The 13,680-nt window shown below is 33.6% G+C and overlaps 2 protein-coding genes across 3 annotated transcripts in view; both read left to right on the forward strand.

Annotated features, from left to right (window-relative positions):
* Window positions 1-8,870, forward strand: part of LOC128183432 (inositol polyphosphate 5-phosphatase OCRL-like) — a 35,174-nt gene extending 26,304 nt beyond the window's left edge. For both annotated transcript variants that reach the window (XM_052852418.1, XM_052852419.1), the window contains exons 17-26: window positions 586-696; window positions 1,418-1,486; window positions 2,008-2,104; window positions 2,288-2,412; window positions 2,919-3,029; window positions 3,274-3,387; window positions 3,798-3,882; window positions 4,317-4,444; window positions 5,237-5,348; window positions 5,967-8,870. In XM_052852418.1, the coding sequence (XP_052708378.1) occupies window positions 586-696; window positions 1,418-1,486; window positions 2,008-2,104; window positions 2,288-2,412; window positions 2,919-3,029; window positions 3,274-3,387; window positions 3,798-3,882; window positions 4,317-4,444; window positions 5,237-5,348; window positions 5,967-6,118 (1,104 nt within the window). In that variant the 3' untranslated portion in view covers window positions 6,119-8,870. The remainder of the gene's footprint in view (window positions 1-585; window positions 697-1,417; window positions 1,487-2,007; window positions 2,105-2,287; window positions 2,413-2,918; window positions 3,030-3,273; window positions 3,388-3,797; window positions 3,883-4,316; window positions 4,445-5,236; window positions 5,349-5,966) is intronic.
* Window positions 8,871-11,360: 2,490 nt separating this feature from the next.
* Window positions 11,361-13,337, forward strand: LOC128186280 (cholecystokinin receptor type A-like). The gene has a single exon (XM_052856074.1). The coding sequence runs from the start codon at window positions 11,660-11,662 to the stop codon at window positions 12,989-12,991; it is 1,332 nt and encodes a 443-aa protein (XP_052712034.1). The 5' UTR covers window positions 11,361-11,659; the 3' UTR covers window positions 12,992-13,337.
* The last annotated feature ends 343 nt before the right edge of the window (window positions 13,338-13,680 follow it).

The following is a 13,680-nucleotide window of genomic DNA, read 5'->3' on the forward strand; positions in this document are numbered from 1 at the left end:
TGGGCATGAAGTTTGACATCTAACAGTAACAGGCAATCTAATTTTATTGATGATTATATCAGACTCCATTGATTAATCATGAAGGCATACATTCTTTTTTTGATCCGATAAATTTATTGCTAAGAAATACTTGCTATATAAGCTTTAATTTTTTTGCACTGGCATTTAATTTCGAAGCTCCATTACATAATAACAAATTTGGAGTGTTCAATTATTACCCAGCTATATTGTTGTTCAAACTTGACTTATCAAAAATAGGGGATATTAGTATGTAAATTATGCATTCTAAAACATGGAAGTAAATTTTTATCTTTTGTTCTAAGCCTGCAAAATATTAAAAATTAATGTGCTCCTACAGACAAATGTATCTTCCAAACCACTTTACAAATGGTCATACAATGTAGCTGAAGATAAAACAATGTCTGACTCACTGGATGTTGAATCTTCAAGTTATTGTACTAGATGAATCTTCCCTGGCTTTTTAAAAAGCTAGCTTGTACATGTTCATGTCAGAGTTCTGTTTTCTGCTTGAAAGTCACCATGATAACTATATCCCTAATTTGAGAACTTTTTGCATGTTTTCAGGTGAAAGTTGTTGACAGAGAGAAATCCAACAAAGTGTATGAGGACGTTATGAAGAAACTAGACAGGCTGGAAAATGACTACCTACCTCAAGTCAAATTAGACAAGACAGAGGTAAGTCAAGTAGTGGAGAAGACAAAGTCTAGTCAAATTAGACAAGACAGAGGTAAGTCAAGTAATGGAGAAGACAAAGTCTAGTCAAATTAGACAAGACAGAGGTAAGTCAAGTAATGGAGAAGACAAAGTCTAGTCAAATTAGACAAGACAGGTGTTTGTCTAATTTAGATATTAAGTCAAGTGTTAGTCAAATTAGACAAGACAGTTGTTAGTCAAATTAGACAAGACATTAGTCAAAAATAGACAAGCTTGTGCTAGTCCAATTTTAACAAAGCGGATATTATTGTAATTACAGATGATATTTACTAAGTATCAAGGCAATTTTCAAGCAAGTTAGAATATATAATTGTTATTATTTAAGATGATATGTCACTTTGATAATTAAAGTCATTATTGTTAAGAAAAATTTGAATAAGAGAATTTTTTACCTCAAGTTAATTTTTTTGTAAATTTTAAAATGTTTAGAGTTTAGTTAAGTTGAATATGTGGTAAAACATTTTTTTTTTTAAATTAAAATTAGATTTTCATTTTGATCTGTTCCTTGATTGAGAAGGAACCATTAATTTTGTAATATTATTAGGGAAAAAAAGGAAACAGGAAGTCCTTCACACATGTTTGCTGTTTATTTTGAGTGGCAAATAGGAGATTTAATTAAACAAAAAACCAATACACAGATTGTATTTTAACATTCATCACATTTTTCCCCCATGTTTTTCAGTTCCAATTTAAAGATGTGATGTTTATTGAGAAGAAGGCAGAAATTCTGACTGTCTGCAATATAGGACAGGTAAGAAAATGTTTATAAAGCCTATTACATATTCATCAATAGTGTATGAGGCCAAAAGTTTCAAATTGAAATGCTATAGCTACAGGCAGGAATTTGTTTTCCTGTAAAATTATTGCAAGAACTAACTTTCATCAATACATTGCATTTTAATTTGAAATGGGAATGACTCAAAATTTTTCATAAACATTGTATAGAAAATTGAATTACTGTAAATTCCTTATGTAACGCAAGTACTTAATTCCGCAATCCTGATGCTTTGTATCAAATCGCGAGAATATAAAATCGCGAACATGGAACATTTATCCATATTTCTGATAGTTATCAACTCTCAGAAAATAATTGTGAGGTTTTAAAATCTGCGAGGGATGCTTGTAGCGATTTTACGCGGATATAAATTCCTCGCGTTTAATTAGGAATTTACAGTTACTGTACTGAAAGTATTTTTTTTTAATATAACTATAAAATTGATGAATTCAGCAAACAGGCATAACAGGCTTTTAACCTCTCTTTCTATTGGCCAGGTCCCTGTGGAGTTTGAATTCATCAATAAATTGGAGGAACAGAGCTACTGTCAGCCCTGGCTAAAGATAACCCCTTTTAAATCTGTGATAACCCCAGGTAATTGTCTATCATGGAAGTCATATATGAAGTCTTTGGAGTCTATAAAAAATAGAGGAAATGGCATTTTACTTGAGAGAAAAAATGATAATATGCATTTCCTTATTAATTTGAAAGAAAGCATAAACTTAGTAAAATGACCTAGAAGAGTCAAGCTTACATCCAGTTGATATCCTGTTCCAGGCTCCAGTTGTGAGATCCGGTTGGAGGTGCTGGTTGATAAGTCCTGTGTGGCGACACTTGACGCCTCAAACCATGTCCTAGATGACATCCTAGTCCTACACCTCACAGGTGGCAAAGACTTCTTTGTATCCTTCTGTTTCTATTTCAAGAGGGTAGAGAGGCTCTTAGCCAGTCTGTAGTATTCTAGCTTCTAAAAAACACTCACAAGTGTTGGGTTCCTTAAAAGGTTAAATGCCATTTACCATTTTTTTTACACATGTATGCATGTAATTGTAATAATAAAAGTTAACGAACTATGAATTATAAGCAGAATTGAATTTTTAACCTACAGTAACAAGATAAGTCATTTTTTGCTATGCCAATACATGTATTTCATCTGTAATATTAAGTGACAAAAATTATCAAGACAGATTTAAAGGATAAACTCATGGAATTATCATTGACAAACCAACTTTCATAATTACTGTTATCATACTCTTGAAAAAATCAGCTAAAAAAATATCTGTAAATCAGTCAACTGATTTCAGAAAATGCACCAGATGGAACAATTTCATAATAATGTATTTGTGTAGTTTGATTTGAATGTTAGTAAGAGTTAATGACAGTAGAGTTTCCTTAGCCCTGTGTGTAGATTACCGTGAATGGGAACTTCATTCCGTCCAGCTTTGGATGCTCATTGGAGGCTCTGGTCCAGATGCATGGACCCATCAGAGAGACCCCCACCGCCCAGCTTATAGAGATTGTAAGTGTTTGGCAAATCTAATCATTTTATCCCACATGTAATCCAAATAAAGCTGACTAATACTCCTCTATTTAAAAAGAAAATCCTCTAAACAATAATGACATAAAATGTCTTCTGTTAAGAATTTGAATATGAAGCCCCTAAAACATGGAAAAAACTGCCAAGACTGCTCCCCCATTTCATTGTCTGAGATCCCCCCCCCCCTATTCCTTTGGTTTGAGACCTCTTTGTGTTGTGTTTCTAGGAGCAGCCTGGCAGTCTGATGTCGCGGGACCTGACCCAGGGGGGCAGACTGTACGCGGTCCCCAAGGAGGTGTGGCGGCTGGTGGACCACATCTGGCACTACGGCAGGGATGAGGTAACGTAACCCTTGTATTGATACAGGCCATTATGTAATAGACTTCTCTCTACAAAACTTTGGTATTGATGTGGTGCATGATGAAATACACTTTGCTCAATAAGTAATGAAGTTTTTTTAATTAGATCATAATTTTAATGAATAATACAGTCGGAGTAGACATTTGTCCTCTTAAAATTTACATACATGTAGATAATATTATTTGAATCAAAGGAGATGGATTGTTCAAACTATCAATTCACATTATGACCATTGTTGTGTCAATCATTGGCATCACACCTTTATCACTATTTTTTTTATTTTATAAAATTTTATAAAATTTATAAAATAAAAAAAATTGTATTTAATACATCTAAGACTTTTAATTATTTTGAGATTTTAAATATACATACTTTCAAATAATATTTCAGGAAGAGCTATTTCAACAGCGTGGATTAAAGAATGAGTTGGCGGCCATTAGAGATTGCCTGGATACAGGCGTACCAGACAAAATCCGTATCCTTGGAAACATGACATACGTTACTTTATTTTTATGAGGACATAAGCAATTTTTTTTTTCCTCGATACAATAAACTTGTTGTTGTTCAAATAGTCAGTCAAAAAATGTTTTGTCCTACCAAAGCAGAAACTATATTAATTTTCTCAGACACATATTTGTATGTGAAAATGCTCTTAGTAAATAAATAGGCTAAAGTTACAATAACACCAGAATACATGTACATGTAGTTCCAAAATTGAACCCAGTGGGAAAATGAATGCTGTCAAACAAATGAATAGTTTTGATAGCTTTTCACCATGGGCAGTAAAAATTTAAGTAAAATTGTCAAGTTAGATGTAGATTAGCAGGTTTATTTGTCATAATTTTACATATACATGTACATGTAATAATACCTAGAGTTATAAGTTTGATTTCCTGAGCCGGTCCCTAGCTGGGAGCGTACACTCGGTAACGGAGGCCCTGCTACTTTTCCTGGAGTGTCTCCCGGACCCGGTCATTCCGAGCCGCGTCTACTACCGGAGTTTGGAGTGCTCTGGGAACTACATGCTGTGTAAACAGGTAACCAGGATTACCGAGCATCTTAAGTTTATCTGTGTTCTACAAGTCATTTCACAGTTGTATCTAGTAGTATATAGCTTGTACAGCTTACATGTAATTGATTCAATTAAATTAAATTCAATGATTGATATTGTGACGGTCAGACCAGGTCCAATACCGGCACAAATAGCTCAGTTGGTAGAGCATCTGACTAGAGATTCAGGGGGCCCGGGTTCAATTCCTGGTCTGGTCCGTCATTATTTCTTCTATTCTGTTACAACATCTTTAACATCAGTATCGCCAATATACCATGCATAGTTCAGAGAAAGTGATTTGAAAGCAGTCACTGTTTTTTCTGTACATTTTAACCTTTAAGCCTTTGGATATCTCGTGTGAGTTTTTTCACAGTCCACTTGAATTTGAAATAAATGAGTAAGACTGTAATTTCACTCTTTGACCATTACTGACACTGTTCTCAACTTAAACTTTAAAATTCCTTTTAACTGACAGTATACACAATAATGAGTTCAAACTGATAACGTTAGGGGTCAATGTTGAATGTTGATGAGTACGTTACAGTATCTATCATAAATAAAACTTCTATGATTTTATTTTATTTTCATTGTTAAGGGCACCTTTTTTTCCACTTTTGCAAGAAATAAAGAAAGTGAAAATAAGAATTTGTATCTTATTACCTGTAAGTTATTTAAGAACTAAGTTTATTGCTAGAATAAGGTTAGAATTACTGCATATGGAAGTTTAAATGAACAGTCAGTCGTTTTACCTTGAAACGTTTATCTTTTTGTTGATCAGCTGATATCAGAAATCCCGGAGCATCACAAGAACCTGTTCCGATATCTGTGTGCTTTCCTGAGGGAACTGTTGAATCACTCTGACAAAAACAAGCTGGATATCAGTATACTAGGTAAGTACATCTCAGACAGAAACAAGTTAGATATCAGTATACTAGGTAAGTACATCTCACACATATGACTGTGAGTAAATGGGAGGTGGAAGAGTTATCTTTCTTGTTGCAATTGGAATATGAAATAATTTAATCAGATACACCACTTGCTTTGTTCAATTCAATTAAATTAACTATGTTTGGGTCTATCGGCAGGCTTCCAGGGGAATTTTTGATATGATATGAAATGATGCAAACAAGCAGTCTGTCTGAATTTTATATGGTCCACAACTCTTAGGGAAGGAAAAGGGGGGATAGAAATATGTCCCAAATTTGTTATGTGATTTGACTATGACCCCCAATTTTGATCAAATCTGATGTTCTGAAAGTTATTATCATGTGAGAAGGTTAACTTTTAATAAATAAATGTTTTGACATATTTGCAGGACATTTTGTAGATACTTTTAAGTCTTAGAATAACGAAGTTCTCTGTTTTAAATAAAAAGATATAAGACAATATGCAATCTTTCTCTAATAAACCTGTTATAAATTCATAGAGAATTTAGTACTCAATTATTGTACCAAAAATGTAAAAGAAAAAAAATGTAATAAAACTGTGTCCTTAAAAATGCATTACAGCGTCCATCTTTGGAGAGATCTTCCTTCGTCCCCCTCCAAACACTCTGATCAGGTCACTGTCCACTCCTGCCGGGAAAGCGAAGGCCATGGAGGAGGAGATGAAGAGGACAGCCTTTGTTACGCACTTCCTGTCTAATGAGTTCGACGAATAATGAAGTGGAATCTAGGACACCTGTGATGTAGTGGAATTCAGTGAATCTTATAGTCAGTGTGTTGATTCAGTAGAGGAGATCTTCAGGGGATGCAATTAACATTGCCGTCAGGGTGCTGTGAAGGGATGAATGTTGAATGATGTAGGAGAAATGAGAATTAGGGGAATTTGATAAGGTATTCCGTTGAGGCTCTGTGATCAAGTTTGACAGTTTCATCAATGAACAGCTGTTGCAATGAGCACTCCTGATTTTAGGAGGGACAAAGTGTTGCAATTTATGAGATTGACAGAAACAAAGGAAATAGTATATTACACAGAATTACTTAAATACTAATATACACATGTATGTGTATTAAATACATGTTTTTGAAATTTAGTTCTTCAGTTTATCAAGCATTGCCCAATTCTGGCAAATTCTAGCAAACTGTGAAAAATGTGTTACAAGGGAGATAACTTTTCATGAATTTTCTTTTTTTAAAACGTTCTGCATATCATTGTGATTAAGATAATTGTGTTTTCTGAAGCTTTGTAAAGATGTTACAGTGTTCTATTGTAAAGGTCCAAATATGCCCTCATAAAATTGCATTTGTGAATTGTGAACTGAAGGTGAGACAGTAGAATTTAAATCTTAAATGCTTCATACATGTAGCTGTCAATATCGCATTTTTAATTTGCATGTATTTATTTTAGTTTAGTTTTAATTAAGAATTTTTTCTTCTGTTTTTATTTCTTTATATACATTACTGTATGGAATATAAATCTTTTGATTTGAATGAAATTTATGAAAATGAAGATATGAATAATTATGATAATAGCTAATAAACAGTATGAAAATCTTGATATTTTTGATTTTCAAAACAGAATAAAGCAAAGTTAATAATGGAAATGAACCATATTTGATTAACAGTGTTTGTTAATTAAGAATTGATGAGTAGTATTATCCTTGTAAATTTTTTCCAAGATAAGATTCCCATTTAATAATGTGTATATGATTATTTTCGCAAAAACTGTATCAACTATGTATTCAGAATTTATGATTTTTAAGAAAAACAAATGCAGATTATAAAGAGTGTCCCAGTTATCTACTTAGCAACATTTCCATAACTGTACTATGACTCATGAGAGAGAGGATTTCATTTTGTTGGTGAAAAAAATTATATTAAATGTGAGCCTGTCTGGAAACTGCTATAATTCTAGCTATTGGTAGGCCTACATATACAATCTTCAAATTCTGTAACAAATGATCTGATTGGCTTGACATTCATGCCATGTTATGTTCTCTCTTGCATAAATTGTAGGGAGAATCTTAAAAGCTTGGAAATGAATTCAGTAACCAAATATTTTAAAATGCATGACGTAGGTTTATATTATGCCTATTAACTATATTACCTTTTAATTCATATCTAGGATAAGGTATAAGAGTTAACTTTTAAGAGGCTAGGCATGCTATTTTACGCATTGATGTTATCAAGTCTCTAGTGTTTGTTGGTGATAACAGAAAGAGGTGTTACCCAATTCTAATTTTGGACCAAACATTAAGTGGAAATTAAGAAAGATATGCTGGATTCCTTTACTATATTCCCAGTATTACACTTGTGTGATGATAATACATTTTAATCTTCTTAATTTTGCAACAATGCAAAAAATGACTCCCCCTTCTTGCCCCACCCCTTCAATAAGTAGTGGGGAGGGATAAAGGGGCATTATAGACTAGTCCCCATTCAGCATGCTGGAGACAATTTTATGTTTTGATGAGTGGCCAGGGAGAGCTTGGAACATTTTTATCTAAATGTTTATCATTATGTAATAGTAGAATTCTTGGGGAAAGGGCATTTTTGAAAATTTTTCTGGTAGTATTTTCAGTTCCTTATTATTGCAGGGAGAAGTCATTCTAAGTCCCAAGAGTTTAACATGTAGCAGCTCATATTTGTGTACACATATTTTTTTTTTATTTTATCATTACCTGTACCTAAGTGCTGTCATATATATAAAATTTATGTTAACTTTATTTATTTGATTCAAAGCCATGTAACATATAGCATCCCTTTTCAAATTCAACAAAGGAAAAAGAAATGTTCTGTGTACTGCTGTTCAAACTGCTCATGAAAAAAACTAAAATGATCAAATTGAATGACAAGGTATATAAAATCATGTTTCTATTTTTAACCACACTTTTTGGGGGGGGGGGGGGGGTAGGTGTTTCTGCACATAAAGATTTCAATGTTGTTTTACCCAATATTTTTTTTTTCACACAAAAGTGATGGGCTTTGTTAAAATATTGCACAATAAAAATAAAGAATTCAAAGAAGATTTTTGAATAAAGATTAATGACTTCATAATTATCTAAATTGTTAAGTAGTTATCAGTTTTTGTACACCTTGTTATAGGAAAACTTTCTGAGTGCAGAAAGCATGCAGAAAGAATAAAAGACCTAAATTGCTGAGTAATATATTTATGGAATTTTTGCATTTGATTTTGAATTGATATGAGTGTGGTGAAATAGCAGTCTGATAATATAAGCTTTTATTGTAGCATTTGTAGTACATTTATCAGTTTCAGTACTTTGATTGCTTGCGTAAACAGCTGATTGTGAATGCAGAGCTCATTCAGATCTGATGTAATTGTTGTAATTCATTACTCTATCTTCATGATATTTATAATTGTATTCATACATACAGTACAGTAATGCAATGTTGAATACGCCTTTATGCTTAAGTGCAAGTAAATGGCAATAAAATTCAGAAATAATTTGACTCTGCTTTTTAGCTGTTCACGATAACTTTTTTGGACTGGGTGTCTTATTTGAAAATGAAGTGCACTTAGTGTAGTTAACGTTAAAAAAAACTACATGTACATCCATTATCCATTGGGTAACCTTTTGACAACTTACTGGTGAATTATTCTGAAGTTAAAAATATAAATATATTTATAGTCATAACATTGGTTAAATTGCTGCCAAAGTAAGCTGGTCTTTAGAGATTGGTTAAATATCAACTAAAGATTACAGCAAAAAAAACTTAAAGTACCTAATGTCAATCATTCATGAGAGGAAAATTGAAAAAAATCATTTTGTTTTCAAGTGGCCCCCCAAAAAGGGAATGGTCAAATCAAAATATTAATGTTTTATTTATTTAGCAGGAAAAAATGAATATTTTTCTGTATTTAAATTGTGAATAAAGATCTCTTCTTTTCAGGAGTTAAGAATAATCCGAAATTGCCATGAACACCCAGCCTCTTTAAACTACAGCTACGTTTATGTTCACATGAATGAATCCACCATATACGGACAAAACGGTGTTTCCATCTGAATAGCGTAATGTTCTAAGAAGTGAATTGGTTCCACTGTTTCATTATATAACATATACAACCAAACAAGGAGAAATAAGGAAGAAACCCATTGTAATAGGAAGCCAGCCTATGATAAAAAATAGAGTCGACCTACACAGGCACGCCCGTGTATCCTTAAAAAGTGTTGACCTAAGAGCTTTCATTAAACTTCGTGCACATACGTTATGTCATGTTTTTAAATCGAAAATAGTTTTATCTTATGTATATATAACTTCGTATATTTGGATACTTAAAAAAAGCCAATAGATTACGTTGTTGTTTTTTATATTTACAAGTCTGACATGCCTCTGACAAGAAAATGAATATGCATTAATTGTAGCTGTTTTTCATATTTAACTACAAACGTAATCTATAATTGAGATATGTTCCAAACGTATAAATATATATGCCGCGAATTCACCCATATATAAGTCCGTTAATATATATAATTGTTATACTTTCATGTTAAATACTGAAACCTGATTGGTTAAGACGCAGTTAATAATATTTACTATTACCCTCAGCGTTAGCAACGCACTTGGCAACGGGTAACATTAAAAAATGTTACATGCGCGAAAATTATGCGCGTACGGTTCGCTGTAGAATTCACATTATTCCTATATAAAAGCAGTAAAATTTTCTTAAAAAATTTTAAAAAAGACATTCAGTATAACAAAATAAATAGTGCCTGTTTGGGAGGATAACAGTTGAAATTGACACCCCTCGAAAACCATTGTCAACCTCCGCTTCGCGTCGGTTGACAATGGTTTTCTCGGGGTGTCAATTTCAACTGTTACCCTCCCAAACAGGCACTATTTATATAATGTCGTTTCAATTTTTGAGTTAGCCTACTGTCCTTTCCTATATTGCATTCTATCTAGTACTTTAAAGTAGTCATGTATAATTTATTTGACAGAATGAAATATATCTGAAAAGACACTACAATGATGTTTTAAGGTCACTCCTGATCTCATGCAATTTATTAAAATTAATAGATCTTTGATCCGCTCCAAATATATCGCTACCCCAAAAGATCTAATGAAACCCCTTAATAGGTCAAATCCAGTGACATTTTTAGTTTTTATTAAAAAAGATGTCAAAGCTTAAGTAGTCTTGACCGAGATTAATTTTTCTTTGCACAGGATGAATCTCTGCCATTCAGTCAACCGAATAATAACTGAATGGTCTGGAAAGGTGACTGAATGGCACACATATGCCATTCAGTCACATTTCAGTTACCTCTAAGTCACCTTTCAATTGACTAAATGGCAGAGATTCATCTTGTGTTGTCTATCCAGGATGTTTATAAGGAATCAAAAGATGTATATATCAAAGAAGCTATAAATCTGTTGAAAAAAAAAAGAATGTAAGGGGTTAATATGGTTGTATCATAATAAATGATTTATTTATATATAAACACGTTGTTTTAATTTTAAAAAAACAGTAATAGAGTAACGTTACAGTACTAGTAGGTGACATTAACGTAGGAAATAGCTTCCATATTTATACAAAAGGGCAAACAAATGGTGTCTGTTTTTAAGTAGCATTAGATTCGTGTACATCCTTCTATGCTAAACGTCAATTGAGCTTTTTGTTCCTGTGTGGCGGCTATTGAAGAATCAAACAACATATATTCATTCAATTAAATTGTATTTTTAAAAACTCTGTCACGGAACTGTTTTGAAATCTACAAAAAAAAAATACTATACTTTTAAGACATATTGCTTTGATTTTACATTCCACTGCGCTAGTCACCAAGTGGTTTTTGGTATGCCACATGTATAATATAAGTTAGAAAAAAAACCAGGAAATTTTAAATCAGCCTAGGTTTATGCTCATCATCGCCTGTCGTTTATATATGATTGTCTTTTGAGTAAAAAAAAAGCCTTAAACATTAACATCTGTGGTTCTTTTATCTATCATATATGGACATAGTGATCGACTCCCGTTGGATCTCCTTCAAAAGCTTTCACTTTTTTTAATTATGATATGTTTCCGACCTACTGAATAAAACTATTGGTCACTTCCGGGAAAACAATACTTGACTGCAGTGGCTTGTCAACAATCCGGAAGCGGGGCAGCGTTATAACACATTCCGACGAATAGAGACATTTTGTTTATCATTACACGGCGACACGGTGGAGAAAAAGATTCAGCCTTTTCGGTTACTTGGGATTTGTGACATTTCATTTTATTTAACGATTAAAAAAGCAACATGGACGTTAACGAGAGTGATTTTGTTACGAACCCGACTAGCAATCATTCGGTTTTTGGAAACCTAGAAGATTGGAACAACGAGATTGCGGCTGATCGTATACCCAATACGATTATCTTATGTCTGTACATGGTAATAGGGGTCACTGGTAATTTACTCGTTGTTCTTGTCTATAAATCTCGTACACACATGCAGACGGACAATCGCTACTTCATCCTGTTTCTGGCGGAGTTGGATCTCGTGTCAGTGGTAGTAGGCGTGTCTTATTCCCTTTACCTGAACTTTGCCTTCGTACTTCCCAAAGAAACTGCGGTTTGTAAGATTTTCGCTTTTCTTCTTCAAACCGCCGGAGTGACGTCAGGAATTGTTCTGTTGTATATTTCCATACAGCGCTACAAGCTAGTCTGTAGGCCAGCAAGACGTCAAATTACTGCTCGACACCGAAAGGTCATGTTGGGGGTCAGTGTCGCCGCTGCGGCGATTTTTTCTATTCCCATCTCTGCTTACTATGACGTCAGCATAATACCCAACGTTGAGAGAAATGTGACGGGATTTGAATGCGCCATTGTGAAACTGACAACCCTTCATAGAGTAACGTACGCGATGTACAACGGTATCATGTTATTGGCAACCATTGGAATCCTGATAACAATGGCTGTTTTGTATACGCTGATTTTGAAATCCATGATGAAGAGGAGCGCCACCTTCAAGGCACGAGAGAGCAGACGACAGCAGCTTCGGGAAATGGCGGATGCTAATACGGGTGATTTTTCAAGCGAGGACTTTCTTAACATCTCTTCTCAATTTCCAACTACTGAAGAGGAGTCCGTATCACGGAATTCACAATTCAATATGGTCAACTTAGCAAATGAGAAACACCCAAGAACCTCCATGATTATCGATAAGGATGATCGGTCAAAACAGAGGGAATCAATTGCAACAAGAAACTCTTGTGTTAACCCTCAGATCCCCAAGCGCAAACGTAAAGCCAGCTACCAAGCTGTGAAGAACCATTTCTCCACCCATCGATATTCCTACATATTCATATCGATAACTTTCTTCTTCGCGATATCGTACATACCAACAGTGGTGGTATCGGCATTTGAATCGCGATCAACAGAGTTCTGGATTAACCAATCATATGCCTCCTTACAAATATTATTGGTGTTGCGCCGGATGTATATTTTGAATCATATTGTGAACCCGGTGATTTACGGGTATTTTGACCGGTCTTTTCGACGCGAGGTCAAGAAAACCATTCGAAAGATGTTTTGTGGACTTGTCAAAATGGAGATTACTAGTTCCTCGGACAAGACGAGCAACCATTATTGAATACGTTGTGTACAAATGTATAATATCAATGTTATTTTGTACACTCTTTTAAAGAATTTTTTGTTTTTAATACGATTCAAAAATCATGATCTAAAATCTTGAGAATGGATTCTTGATAACGCAAAGGATATCTAAAGTACAGCGAAAGCGATGTTTTAACATTTCCGTAAGAGTAGAGACTTTTTAGTCTGTTTTTAGATTTGCCTGTCATGATTTTATTTGGTAACTATGTTTTTTCCCAACCCACATAAAAAAAGACCAGACACCACGTGACTCTATTTTTTTATTTTTCAATTTTGAAGATTTTTACAGATCGTTTTTTGTATGAAAATTTCATGTGAATGTTTTATTGTTTTATTTGAAATTTAAAACAGTTAACAGTTGAATAAATATGTGTAGCTGCCTGGTCCGCGTTTTGTTAATTAACTAAACTTATCATCTATGTTTAGCAACATTTATAAACATCACACAGATGCAAATTACCCATTAAAGTGATCAACAAAAATATCCTCCATCAATGATGACAAGAAATTCATAGATATTTAAATTATTATCTGATTTGAACACATTTTAGTCTTACGTATATATTCACACATTTATACATAGAACTTTCGGTTTCAATTACTCACAGCTATATGTATGAGTCATCTTAATGTTAAAGAAACAACACAAGTAGGCGTCTTTTCAAA

This window comes from Crassostrea angulata, chromosome 5 (genome assembly GCF_025612915.1).
Source record: "Crassostrea angulata isolate pt1a10 chromosome 5, ASM2561291v2, whole genome shotgun sequence".
Taxonomy (NCBI): Eukaryota; Metazoa; Mollusca; class Bivalvia; order Ostreida; family Ostreidae; genus Magallana; species Magallana angulata.